Source organism: Salvelinus alpinus, chromosome 11 (assembly GCF_045679555.1).
Source record: "Salvelinus alpinus chromosome 11, SLU_Salpinus.1, whole genome shotgun sequence".
NCBI lineage: Eukaryota > Metazoa > Chordata > Actinopteri > Salmoniformes > Salmonidae > Salvelinus > Salvelinus alpinus.
The window spans coordinates 43,111,717-43,125,432 of record NC_092096.1 but is presented as its reverse complement, the minus strand read 5'-3'; the positions used below and the strand labels follow the sequence as shown (position 1 = coordinate 43,125,432).

General features: G+C 47.0%; 1 protein-coding gene across 1 annotated transcript; it reads left to right on the top strand.

Annotated features, from left to right (window-relative positions):
• The first annotated feature begins 326 nt into the window (after positions 1 to 326).
• Positions 327 to 10,931, top strand: LOC139534211 (prosaposin receptor GPR37-like). Its single transcript, XM_071333125.1, has 2 exons — positions 327 to 1,617; positions 8,446 to 10,931. The coding sequence occupies exons 1-2, from the start codon at positions 505 to 507 to the stop codon at positions 9,259 to 9,261; spliced, it is 1,929 nt and encodes a 642-aa protein (XP_071189226.1). The 5' UTR covers positions 327 to 504; the 3' UTR covers positions 9,262 to 10,931.
• Positions 10,932 to 13,716: the final 2,785 nt, after the last annotated feature.

The following is a 13,716-nucleotide window of genomic DNA, read 5'->3' as shown; positions in this document are numbered from 1 at the left end:
CTCAGCTCGCAACTGTGTAACAAACACACAGCAGGACACAGCAGCAGCGCCTCACAGCCTGTGAGTCTCAGCCAGACCCAACCACAGCCAGTGCAGCCTATTCGGCTCAAAAAGGAAAGTCCGGTGATCTGCTGTTTATGGAGATGAGATGCATGTGACCATGTTGTCGCTGTAAAATGAGTTTGCTAGCGGCATGTGGTTCCGTGGGGACCTTGCAGGGATATCTCGTTCGGTAAGGCATGGCACTTTCTACTTGACAAAATACATCTCACAGGAGGAGGTGGCGGCTGACTTGTACAGAACAACAGCACGGCGGAGGCCAAACACAGTGCGCTGAATTTGGATATGAGCCAAAAGTTTGCAAACCCTATAAGATGTTTGGGATATACGTTGAGGGTTTAAGTTTAGTGTAATTTTTGTTATTATGGGTGTAGACTGAACGGGAGTTTATTCTCTTCACTGAGATAAGGATGGCTTTCTGAGGAGGATATATCTGTCTGCGCTATGATCTGGACCATGCGGACTCTGATGCTGAGGACTCTGTGTGTGTTGTTGGGGAATGCACATGTCTTATCTCTCAGAAATAATGGCGACATACGAACTAGAGAAACAGCGGGGGGTTATTATGGGCTTAACGCCACAGCAACACACAGGACCGCTCACACAGCCATCAGAGAGCGTCCCCAAAACACAGTCTACGACAGCACTCGCTCCGGGGGACACGCTACAGGTACGTCCTACTCCAAACAGACTCTTCAAACATGGATGGAACATTTTCATTCTACTTCTGTGAGAAGGATGCGCGTAATTCAGGATGAAACCAAGCATAGACATGTAGGATTAAAACAACACCACTCCAACAGAACACTGACACTGGGGGATTACTCCGTGACCCCGCACAGGGACCTGGTGCGCCGCCACAAGAGGAGAAAGTTGAATAGTGAGATCGGCGCGGCCGCTGCCATGGGGATGGCAGGTGGATACAATACCACTAAGCCCCCAGCAATGGGCCAGCAACGCGGGGGACTACTGGACAGCGACAGACGCAAGAGAGGCACAAAAGACGAGCAGAAGAAGGCGTTTAAGAGGGAGAGGAGGAGAAAATTGTTGAACAAAAGCTCAATGGCTTTATCTCAGGCGCAGAGCGCAGTGGACGGGCTGGGCCCCCCTCTCTCTCCATGGGAGCCAATACCCAAGCCCCTAGCTCTCACCTCTACCGACCTACCCCTCGACCTCTTCACCAGGGGAAACGAGATGTTTACTTACCGCGAGGAAAACCCGTGGGATGCCACTCCAATGACCCCTCCCAACACAGCAGATTTTGGAAGCGAAATCAAAAACCCATTTTACCCTGTGACAAGTGAAACCTTTGGCGCGTACGCTATCACGGGCGTTTCTGCCGTCATTTTCCTCGCTGGGATAGCAGGGAACATAGCCATACTGTGCATCGTGTGTCAGAACTACTATATGAAGAGTATCTCCAACTCTCTCATAGCTAACCTGGCCATCTGGGATTTTGTAGTCGTCTTCTTTTGTCTGCCCCTCGTCATTTTCCATGAGTTGACTAAGTCCTGGCTACTGGGAGAATTCACCTGTAAAATCGTGCCATATCTGGAGGTATTCAATTTTATTTTATTCTATTCTACTACAGATTTTCTCCTTATATTGGTGGAAGATGGGGCTTGGGGCATCTGAACACTTCTCTTGGCATAGGCACAATTTCAAATAGTATTGCATTGTGTATTAGGTATTTATAATACAGTATTGTCATATTCAGAACAAGTTGTGATAGAAACGCCTATCACAGTGAACATGACACTAATCCATTTCACCCTAACAGGGGATTAGCCTCCATCGGCACAATAATAAACAAGATGAGTTCCCACCAAGATCAGATGTTACCTCTTCTCATTATGACACCCAGTGTGACCTGCTGGCTGCTGGAGAGAAGTGGCCTCCCTCCACCCACACACTTAATCCTTCCCTCTATCTCCCTTTTTTTTGTCCCACTTCTGTGTCTCTCCTTTTCTCTCTCTCTCTCTCTCTGTCTCTCTCTGTCTCTCTCTCTTGATCTCTCCCTCTATCTCTCTCACTCTCTCACACACACAGCTCTGTGCCTATCTACTACAGTATGATATCTCTGTCTTTCTCACCTACATATACAAGGGTACTAAGTAAATCACAAAACACCACACCCAGTTTATAGCCATCTCACTTTACCCTGGGTGGGTATCAGTGTGATGCAATGTTCAACCTGTGTGTGTGTGTGTGTGTGTGTGTGCAGTCATGCCTTTCCTTTGTAAGGCCGTTGGGTTAAAACCAGTTTCGTATTCCCACAACTCCTTATCTCATTGTACAGTGTAGCAGTGAAACTGTCGGAGGATATTGGGTTTGCTGCTGCAGAGCAACATGAGTTGGAAGTAGAGCACTAGGTGTAGGGTGAGGAGTGCTTGAAGAAGGTGTCAGTAGACCGTATGGCTCGTGTGCGTGTGTGTGTGTGTGTGTGTGTGTGTGTGTGTGTGTGTGTGTGTGTGTGTGTGTGTGTGTGTGTGTGTGTGTGTGTGTGTGTGTGTGTGTGTGTGTGTGTGTGTGTGTGTGTGTGTGTGTGTGTGTGTGTGTGTGTGGAGGTTGGGGTCCGTGCGTGTGGGTGAGTGCCTGCAGGCACGTTTGTGAATTGTAGGCATGCATGCCCATGAGTCCCTGCATGCGTCAGTGCATGCATGTGTGTCGCCCGGCCATGCGTGTGCATGTGTGTGTCCGTGCGTGTCCTCAGCCCTGTGTGTCCTCAGCCCTGTGTGTCCTCAGCCCTGTGCAGTGCCGAGCTGATCCACTGTGACTGTATGTGGGTTAAGTGGGGAGTAATGTCGCTCCGCAGGCAGGATGTGGGAGAGAACACTCCACTGGGAGGAGTGGAAGCCTCGGGCTGCGTTGCCCGCTGGCTCATGACACACACCCGCACGCACACACCCACACACGGATGTGTGTGCAGACGCAATCAGACAGACTCACAGACGAAGACACACGCACATACATGACCACACAGACACGCACTCATACACGTCCATAAACCCATATTCCAATCCCCAGAGCCCAGACGGTAGATATGAGCCCAGCTGACATGGTGATGATAATGCATTAGATACAGACAGCTAGGAGAGGAGGAGAGCTGCTACAGTATTCCACTGAGACATGGACAGTCCCTCTGACACTGATGGGAGGATCTCTCTTTGGTGTGCATAGCTTCTGTGGCCTGGTCATGTGGTGTGTGTGAGTATGTGTATGTGGTCAATTCTCCAGTGATGTGCAGAGCTCGAAGGAGGGAAGCCGAGTGGAAGAGGCCCTTGTGCGTCACGAGTGGTGTTATGTGAATCACGTCCCTGGCTAACATCTGCAGCGTAGGCTATATCAACAGCCACAGCCAGTAGTGAATAGTGAAGATATTGCTTCTATAAGTTCAGTGGGAACAGTGCGGCTCAGATAGGCATAGATGGGTTCTCTCCAGAAGCTTTGTCCGTTCTCAGACAGAGAGAGACTGGGAGGCTGAGGTGCTGCTGTCTGCGGGGAGATAAACTCATCCCAGTCTGCTGCAGGGAATGGACGTTCTACTGGGAGCCATTGAGGTCGGAGGTGGAGGACTGCATTGTGCTGGGATTGGTGTTAATAGCTAGACATTCATCACCCTGACACACATGTACGTGGGCGCGCACATGCACAGACTCAATCACACACACATACAGAGGCTCAATCTCTCTCACTTATGGACACACATGCACAGAATCTCAAACACACACTAAATCTCACACACACCTAGACACTCCCTTTCTCTCTCTCTCTCTCTCTCGCTCCCTCTCTCTCTCTCTCTCTCTCTCTCTCTCTCTCTCTCTCTCTCTCTCTCTCTCTCTCTCTCTCTCTCTCTCTCTCTCTCTCTCTCTCTCTCTCTCTCTCTCACACACACACACGCACACACAAATGCACACTCACCTACACACGCAGAAACTCTCTCTCACACACACACGAATGCACACTCACCTACACACGCAGAAACTCTCTCTCACACACACACGAATGCACACTCACCTACACACGCAGAAACTCTCACACACTCACACACACGGTAGCAGGGCGTGCTGAGAATCCAGATGGGTGGGATGGCCTGCCCTCCACCGATCGTTACCCACGGCGATCCTCTCTCTCTGCACGTGCTCACTGTGATTAGGGGAAGGACTCTCACACACACACTCCCACATACACGTATATACTTCTTCCAACACACATATACACACACACACCACTCCGCCCAATAGCACATTGTCTGCCCCTCTATTACTCATTACTCATGCGGTCTGACCGGCACGTACATGGTAGTTCATTGGAATATATGTTAATGATTCAGTGTATATAATTAGGATTTGTAAATAATGGATGATGGGTGATAATTATCCCATTCAGGCTATTTGTAGCTACAGGATGAGTAGATGCGTAGTTTGCTGAGCGATATACCACATAGATACATAACAACGTCACAACCCAGAGAGAATCAAACAAAAATTCACAAAATGATTATAGAAGCAGAAATGAAATGTTGACTCATTTATAACTGTGTGAATCGTGTGTATGCACAGCCAGTGTAGAATAGAACTGTAATGTCCACTTGTAAATAGACATTTACCATGAGCTTCATCTCAACAGTAACCTAGGGTAGCCGTATCACACACAGAGCTAAAACAGTGAACATTAAATCAGTGTTACAGTTCAGAGGCTACGTCATGGAGTCACAAGAGTAGTGACTGCATGATGCTCAGGTCCAGATCTAGCCCTGTCTGCCAGCCTGTCTCTGTGACGATCCATTGCCTGACTGTACAGAGAGACTGATGATCCCCGTGGCAGAGTGGCAGCCGGGGGACTAGGCTTCTCCTGTTGGAGTTATGGTCTGGGGAAGGAGCAAGAGAGGGAGGGAGAGAGGGACAGACGCAGTCAGCCTGTAACAGACCTGAACTGTAATAGCCTTTGTCTTCAGCTTATTCATGTGCTCAGTGTGTGTGTTTCTGTGCCTGTATGTGTGTGTACATTCGTGAGCATTGCACCATTTATCAATAGATAAGAGTCATTACCACGACAGCCGCTCAGGATCCAACATGGCCGCTCAGTCGCCATTATACTCCAACTATTAACATGGGTTTTGAAGGCAACTGCTCAGAGGAGCTTAATCAGGGAATATGTGGGCCATTATTAAACCAGCAACAAGGGAAATATCTCTATTACCTGCTGCACAATACAAGTAACTGAGACAGACACAATGGTGCTGTACAGACTGTCAGCATGGCCACAGACAAGGCAGACGTGACAGGGGTCATTTACACGGAGAGGGTGTCTGCCAAATTGGCCTGTTAATCATTATAAAGATGTCAGGCTGTTGCAGGAATAATTAGGCTAGCGAAAGGAATAATCACGCATACACACACACACACGCACACAAACACACACACACAGCTTTCAGTTAAGCAACGTTAGCTCCAGCACCATGGCCATTGGCCCATATCTTTGATCTACATACAGTGGGGAGAACAAGTATTTGATACACTGCCGATTTTGCAGGTTTTCCTACTTACAAAGCATGTAGAGGTCTGTAATTTTTATCATAGGTACACTTCAACTGTGAGAGACGGAATCTAAAACAAAAATCCAGAAAATCACATTGTATGATTTTTAAGTAATTCCTTTGCATTTTATTGCATGACATAAGTATTTGATACATCAGAAAAGCAGAACTTAATATTTGGTACAGAAACCTTTGTTTGCAATTACAGAGATCATACATTTCCTGTAGTTCTTGACCAGGTTTGCACACACTGCAGCAGAGATTTTGGCCCACTCCTCCATACAGACCTTCTCCAGATCCTTCAGGTTTCGGGGCTGTCGCTGGGCAATACGGAATTTCAGCTCCCTCCAAAGATTTTCTATTGGGTTCAGGTCTGGAGACTGGCTAGACCACTCCAGGACCTTGAGATGCTTCTTACGGAGCCACTCCTTAGTTGCCCTGGCTGTGTGTTTCGGGTCGTTGTCATGCTGGAAGACCCAGCCACGACCCATCTTCAATGCTCTTACTGAGGGAAGGAGGTTGTTGGCCAAGATCTCGCGATACATGGCCCCATCCATCCTCCCCTCAATACGGTGCAGTCGTCCTGTCCCCTTTGCAGAAAAGCAGCCCCAAAGAATGATGTTTCCACCTCCATGCTTCACGGTTGGGATGGGTTCTTGGGGTTGTACTCATCCTTCTTCTTCCTCCAAACACAGCGAGTGGAGTTTAGACCAAAAAGTTATATTTTTCTCTCATCAGACCACATGACCTTCTCCCATTCCTCCTCTGGATCATCCAGATGGTCATTGGCAAACTTCAGACGGGCCTGGACATGCGCTGGCTTGAGCAGGGGGACCTTGCGTGCGCTGCAGGATTTTAATCCATGACGGCGTAGTGTGTTACTAATGGTTTTCTTTGAGACTGTGGTCCCAGCTCTCTTCAGGTCATTGACCAGGTCCTGCCGTGTAGTTCTGGGCTGATCCCTCACCTTCCTCATGATCATTGATGCCCCACGAGGTGATATCTTGCATGGAGCCCCAGTCCGAGGGTGATTGACCGTCATCTTGAACTTCTTCCATTTTCTAATAATTGCGCCAACAGTTGTTGCCTTCTCACCAAGCTGCTTGCCTATTGTCCTGTAGCTCATCCCAGCCTTGTGCAGGTCTACAATTTTATCCCTGATGTCCTTACACAGCTCTCTGGTCTTGGCCATTGTGGAGAGGTTGGAGTCTGTTTGATTGAGCGTGTGGACAGGTGTCTTTTATACAGGTAACGAGTTCAAACAGGTGCAGTTAATACAGGTAATGAGTGGAGAACAGGAGGGCTTCTTAAAGAAAAACTAACAGGTCTGTGAGAGCCGGAATTCTTACTGGTTGGTAGGTGATCAAATACTTATGTCATGCAATAAAATGCAAATTAATTACTTAAAAATCATACAATGTGATTTTCTGGATTTTTGTTTTAGATTCCGTCTCTCACAGTTGAAGTTTACCTATGATAAAAATTACAGACCTCTACATGCTTTGTAAGTAGGAAAACCTGCAAAATCGGCAGTGTATCAAATACTTGTTCTCCCCACTGTATCTGTACAAAGCTGGGCTTGTCCTATTCTGATCCCTCTCTCTCTCCTGCTCTGTGAGATCTGATCAAAGAAATCACCCGGTCTGTGTGACAGTGTTTAGTTTGACTTGTCTCCAGCCTAGTGTTCAGGCTCTATTCACCATGTTGGCACCTGTGCGAGTGTACAAAGCAGAGTAGGGCTCAAAGGCAGGTACCTGGCACACAGATGCCAAGGTGCACGGTTGGCCAGGATGCAGGAAGCCCTCTAGGTGTAATTAAATCAACCAATCACACTGTACGACCTGCACAGGCTGAAGGTCACCAGTAGTCACCATGGAAGAGGGATCTTGTTTACAAGGTATACACGTTTTTGGTTTTGCCAGTTTTACTGTTTTAATATTAACACGGGGGGGAAATCATGTTATGCTCCTTTGAAGTCTACCGGAGCATACTGTACAATAGCATGCAGGTATTTACTTTCCTTTCATACGTCTCTCTAATGGCTGAACCAGTGTTGTACTCTTTTGGCTCTACTTCATTAGAACAGTAGCAGCTTTGGCAGAGATCCATAGTTCATGTGTGGTGCTCCTCTCTATCTCTATCTCTGCAGGATGTTACTGTTTAGAAGGCTGTAGCCTCTGTGGCCTCCCAGGGACATCTGGGAAACACTAGTCTAATTAACAGATAGAGAGAAGAAGAGAGGAAGGGAGAGGGGAGAGGGAGTGGGGAAGGAGAGAGAGAGAGGACAGAGAGCAAGCGAGAGAGAGTGCATGAGAGAGGGTAGAGAGAGATGAGAGAAGGAGAGTGAGGTAACGAGAAGAGGGAGTGGGTGAGAGAGAGAAATCTCCACAGCTTTACTGTTTATGTAGTAAACTGCAGCAGCAGTAATCACAGCGCAGGACCATACAGACTATAGCGTCTGGGTCTGGCCACAGTTAGTTTTCCCTGTAGTAACTGCAGTCAAAGTGATTCCAGCTGGTGAGGAATATGTTCCAGGTTCCTTGCTGTGCCTCAGTCTTTCAGACTCAAACCAAAGCAGAACAGAGACTTGGTTCTGAATGATGTATTTTCTAAGCTTTGAGAGGCTTAGAATTTGGCTATTTTTTTTCAGTGTGATGCATTCTTTCAATTCAAGGAAAGACTCTGTCAGAGACCTCTGTCAGATTTCTAAGAATTGTGTTGTCGACTTTGTGAAAGTCAAATTTAAAAGGTCTATTTGGTGTATACTGTCAGATGATTCAACATTCTGATAAACCATTTGTCGTTGTGATAAACCACTAACCATTTCTCCCTGTATTTGTCCCCAGGTGGCATCTCTAGGTGTGACCACGTTCACCCTGTGCGCCCTGTGCATTGACCGGTTCCGCGCAGCCACCAATGTCCAGATGTATTACGAGATGATCGAGAACTGCACCTCCACCACAGCCAAGCTCGCCGTCATCTGGATCGGAGCTCTCCTGTTGGCTCTCCCTGAGCTCCTGATCCGCCAGCTGGTCACCGAGGACCCCGCCCTCCCAGATGACCCCCCAACGGAGCGCTGTGTGGTGCGCATCTCGACATCGCTCCCAGATACGCTCTACGTCCTGGGTCTCACCTACGAGGGCGCGCGGCTCTGGTGGTGCTTCGGCTGTTACTTCTGCCTCCCTACGCTCTTCACCATCGGCTGTTCCCTCGTCACCGCCCGCAAGATCCGCCGCGCCGAGCAGGCCTCCGTCCGCGGCAACAAGAAGCAGATACGCCTAGAAAGTCAGATGAACTGCACCGTCGTGGCGCTCGCCATAGTCTACGGCGCCTGCGTGGTCCCGGAGAACATCTGTAACATCGTATCGGCATACATGGCGGCGGGCGTGCCGGAGCGGACCATGGCGGTCTTACACCTCCTGTCACAGCTGTTGTTGTTCTGCCGGGCGGCTGTGACGCCTGTGTTGCTCCTGTTGTTATGTCGTCCACTAGGCAGGGCCTTCCTGGACTGTTGTTGTTGCTGCTGCTGTAACCATGCCCACTCCTCAGGCACGGCTAGTGATGATAATGAACATGAGTGTACCACAGAGCTGGAGCTGTCGCCCTTCAGCACCATACGCAGAGAGCTCAGCAACTACACTCCCGCAGGGTCCAACTGTTAAAACCACACAGCTACTGTTAAAGGTCCAGTGCAGTCAAAAACGTGATTTTCCTATGTTTTATATTCAGTGTATATTTCCACACTATGAGGTTGGTATAATACTGTGAAAATGATGATAATGCCCCTTTAGTATCAGAGCCTTTTGAAAAGACCGCCTGAAATTCAGCCTTCTTTGGTGGGAAGGAGTTTTGGCCTGCCTGGTGGCATCACCAGGCAGTAAATGAGTTAGACCAATAAGAAAGAGAGTTACAAACATCTATGCCAAAAACAGCTAGTTTTCAGTTTCCCCCTCCCCACTCAGACCATTCCCACACAATTTTGGCAAAATTCTTGCTTGAGAAATTGTTATTTGCGAAGAAGCTGTTTTTGATTCTTTTAGGACCATTTTAATTGAAAACAATCACAGTTATTTACTTAATTGTTACCCAGAAATGATTTGATATTGAGAAAAAAACAGCTGCATTGGAACTTTAATGACTACACAGCTACACACCTGCAGGACTATACAAACATACTAGCACACAAAACTGTACAACTTCACACCTGCAGAGTAAACTGCTAAGACTGCAAACCTTTACAACTATAGTACTATACAACATTTCACAAGCAGGATCAAACTGCTTAGATTACATACCTGTACACCAACAGTACAAAACCACAGGAGGCTACTACCCAATTAGCTACACGACTGACAAACTGGGTGCTAGGGCCACACAACTATTGTACAGTATACTATTACACAACCACTGTATATAACTACACACTAGCAGGGAAAAAAGTGCCAGGACTACATCCGCAGGGAGCAAGTAACATCTAAACAGCCATACTGCCGAGACAACTGCACAACAATCCAACTGCACTACAACTCCAATACACATACTGTGCTCCAACCCAGTACACAAACCCAGTGGTCTGAACTGGGACCAGACATGAATGGACAAAGCCAGACACTCGACACCAGACTATACTGGACTGTGTTGAGCTGAAAGGGACTCAGTGGAGTGGACTAGGCGTGGCTGGGCTGGACTTGGCTAGGCTGGAGTGGACTCCGAATACTTGACTGGAGTGGACTGGGTTGGACCGGACATACTCACGCCACCCCTCACTCAAACTCTGCACTCACGATTCAGTTCACACACGCCTTACTCACACACTGGACTGTACATACTGTATACTACACACTCTGTCACTCTAGTGAAGGAAAGATATATAGAGAAGGAAAGAAGGAAGGATATGGAGGAGGAATATGAGGATATTACAAGCATATTGTCATTGTTTTCTTTTAATGCGCATTAATATTACTGTAATCGTCGTAGTTGATTTCTGCATACAACTCTGCACTGCCAAACACCTTTCCTTGCTTTCATACTCTGTCGTGCCCTTCTGTTAGTGTCAGAGTCAGGGCCACTGTCTCTGTGTCTTTTCGGACAGTAACGTATTCTAAATGGCCAAGTGTACAGTGTTGTGATTCAAACTCTTGATGAAGCCAGTGATTCTTGTAAACCGTTTTATTGAACTTTGTGAGTACCTTGTTCACTCTGTCTGTATTTGATACTAGAAGATGTAAGCACACACAGTCATCAGTCTAGTTTCTGGTTTCTAAATTGCTTTTCTATAGCCAACAAAAACTGTTCCTTTGATTAAAAAAATGACTTGATCTTGACTGTAGAACTGCAGCTCTGTGTATACATTTTTTGAGTGGTGTATTACTTTCTTTCTATTCCTGACCTGAAAATATCATTCTTCATTAGAATTAAAATTCACCATGTTTTCCCCACACACAAGGGTACAAACGCACCGTGGCTATGCGACACCACAGACGCTTCCGTATTCATCATCTATAGATTGCACAGACCGAGCAGAACATACATCAACAGCGTATATCTCCGCATATCATTCCCTTATAACCGCCCTTTACAGTGTTATACAACGATGACGATAGCAAAGAAGCGTCTGGCATGGACGCGAGTCTGTGTTAGCGGCGATAAGGAGAGACGAATGTCGTGGTTATTATCCACATAACAAAAGGATCTGTCATAAGAAGACTAAGCAGAGACAGCTCTGTTTCCGCACCTGGGCGACTGCTGTGTATACTGCTGCACTCCCACTGTTCTGAGGAGGTGGTGTTTTCTTTCTCACACCACCGCACATCCGCTCCTCTATTTGATGTGTCGCAGTGAGAGAGAGAGAGAGAGAGAGAGAGAGAGAGAGAGAGAGAGAGAGAGAGAGAGAGAGAGAGAGAGAGAGAGAGAGAGAGAGAGAGAGAGAGAGAGAGAGAGATCAGCTATTTCTGTCTGTGTAAGAGAACAGCTCGGAAAGACAGGCAGGAACGGACCATACTAACGTTCTACTGACAAGGCACGCGCGTTCTAATTTCTACTGACAATCAATGTCTTCTGACGTTCTACCAAGACATGGTCACTAGGGGTAACATTCGACTGACTATTAATCAACATTCCATTTCCAACAGACAGTCAACAGGATTGGCATTGATTCTTGCCATTTTATGCAGGACTGCGACATCTATGTCATTCACCTCTCAGATTCTGAATCAAAAAGCACAATTTACATCCTGATTAAAATTGCAGATGTGTGCAACAAACAAAAAAAACATAAATTGGGGCTATTGTCTAAATCTTTTCCTTCTCTTCCCATCTGAGATCAAACTGCATCGTGGGCTGCTGTCGCAGGACTCTAGACATCACAGTGGCTCAATCACACTCAATCAGAGCCTCAGTGGCTACAGCCCTGTCTACAGCTCCATCTGCACCTCTGTCTGTCTGTCTGAGCCTTTGTCTGTCTGTCTCTGATGGAGCAGGATGAAGAATACTCTGCCTTATTCAATTCGCTGTTGACATTATCATTCAATCTCAGGACCAGTTTCTCACACCCAGATTAAGCCTGAAATTAAGTTTAAGATTTCTATTGAGTTTCAAGCTTTTCAGGCCAGGAATAGGCTTAATCTGAGTCCGGGAAACTGGTAGGCTACATCTATTGAGCTACCTGGCTGTAATAAAGTATCAGCAGTCATGCTTATAAAATTCTAATAATTCTAATGAGTATATTTTGGGCTGGGTGACATCATAACAGTTACCCGTTAGCCTTGACACGATCTCACGCCACATCAGCATTAGCCATGGCTAGTGCTACGCTAATGCTAGCCACTCTCTCCTCAAATCACTGCAGCCCAGTGCTTACAAGTCCCTTTCTCCTCACATCACTGCAGCACAGAGCTAACGCTAACTAGCCCCTTCTCACATCACTGCAGCCCAGCGCTAATGCTAGCTTGCCCTTTCTACTTACATCAGTGCAGCCCAGTACTAACACTAGCTAGCCCTTGCTCCTTACATTTCTTTTTGCAAACTAAAGCTAGTCACTTGCCCCTTTCTCTTCACATCCCTGTCAACCCACTCTCCACTGACTCACTGTGTTTCCTGCTGCTAATCTCACTTTATTCTGCCCGCTGTCAACAGTCATTACTGTCTTCCATGAGTTCTCTGGATGCAGATATATTGGACAAAATCAGAGTTGTACTTGGAGGAGCCTGATTTTCCTTTTGATGGCCGTGTTTCACACACTTGCAAGGAAATGTATATATTCCTTGAGGCGTAGAGGAATATTCTGTATTTCTGTGTGTATTTGCTCTCCCTCTAACCTCTATCTCTCTCTCCCTCTCTAACTTCTCTCTCTCTCTCTCTCTCTCTCTCTGAATCTGCCCTTCTACATCTTTCTCTCTCTCTCTCTCTCTCTCTCTCTCTCTCTGCAGCATGCTATCCTCAGGCATTTTAATGGGTGAGCTTTGATCTGTCCAGTCAAACACATTCAAATGTGTCCAGCCAGTAGCAGAGTGGGAACAATGCATAATTCAACCCCGGGCAAATGAACCAGCAGTCAATTGTACAGAACAGCATACACATGCACTAGAGAAGAGACGGAAAAGTGGTAAACAAGTTGAGTTTTTAGACAGAGTGCTAGGTTGTTAACTGGGAACCATGCTAAGACATGTTTATGTATAAGGAGCCAGTCACGACGCGATTCACTGGCGCTGAACCTCGTTCCCAACCATCTCTGAGACAATCTGTCAGCGCCACTTGAGTTAACATGGGTGAGAGAGAAAGAGAGAGAGAGAGAGAGAGAGGATGAGAGAAGGAGATGCTACGGCATGCTGCTCTGTGTATAATCTATTGCTCCGAGTCCACAATTGGGGTTTTGAGTGGCTTTCCTAACCCTGTATGTATACAATCAATCTGAAATATGTATCATGGGCAATGTAGACAGGAACCTGAACCGTACAGTATTATGTGTGCATTTGGGGTGGAAGAGATGAGGGTGCTGCCACACTAGAGATCAGAGATAGAGAAAAGTAACAATAAGGCCTAGATTCAACGACACCCACTTGGCTGATGGTTTGGCAGTGTTGGAGGCGTTGGAGCTGTCAAATCGGTGAGCAGCTGCT

What these genes read in the sequence shown, in the direction of transcription:
- LOC139534211 (XM_071333125.1), top strand. Translation starts at nt 505, where the DNA reads ATGATCTGGACCATGCGGACTCTGATGCTGAGGACTCTGTGTGTGTTG. An exon ending in AAATCGTGCCATATCTGGAG is followed by an intron (nt 1,618 to 8,445) that starts GTATTCAATTTT and finishes ATTTGTCCCCAG; the next exon opens with GTGGCATCTCTAGGTGTGAC.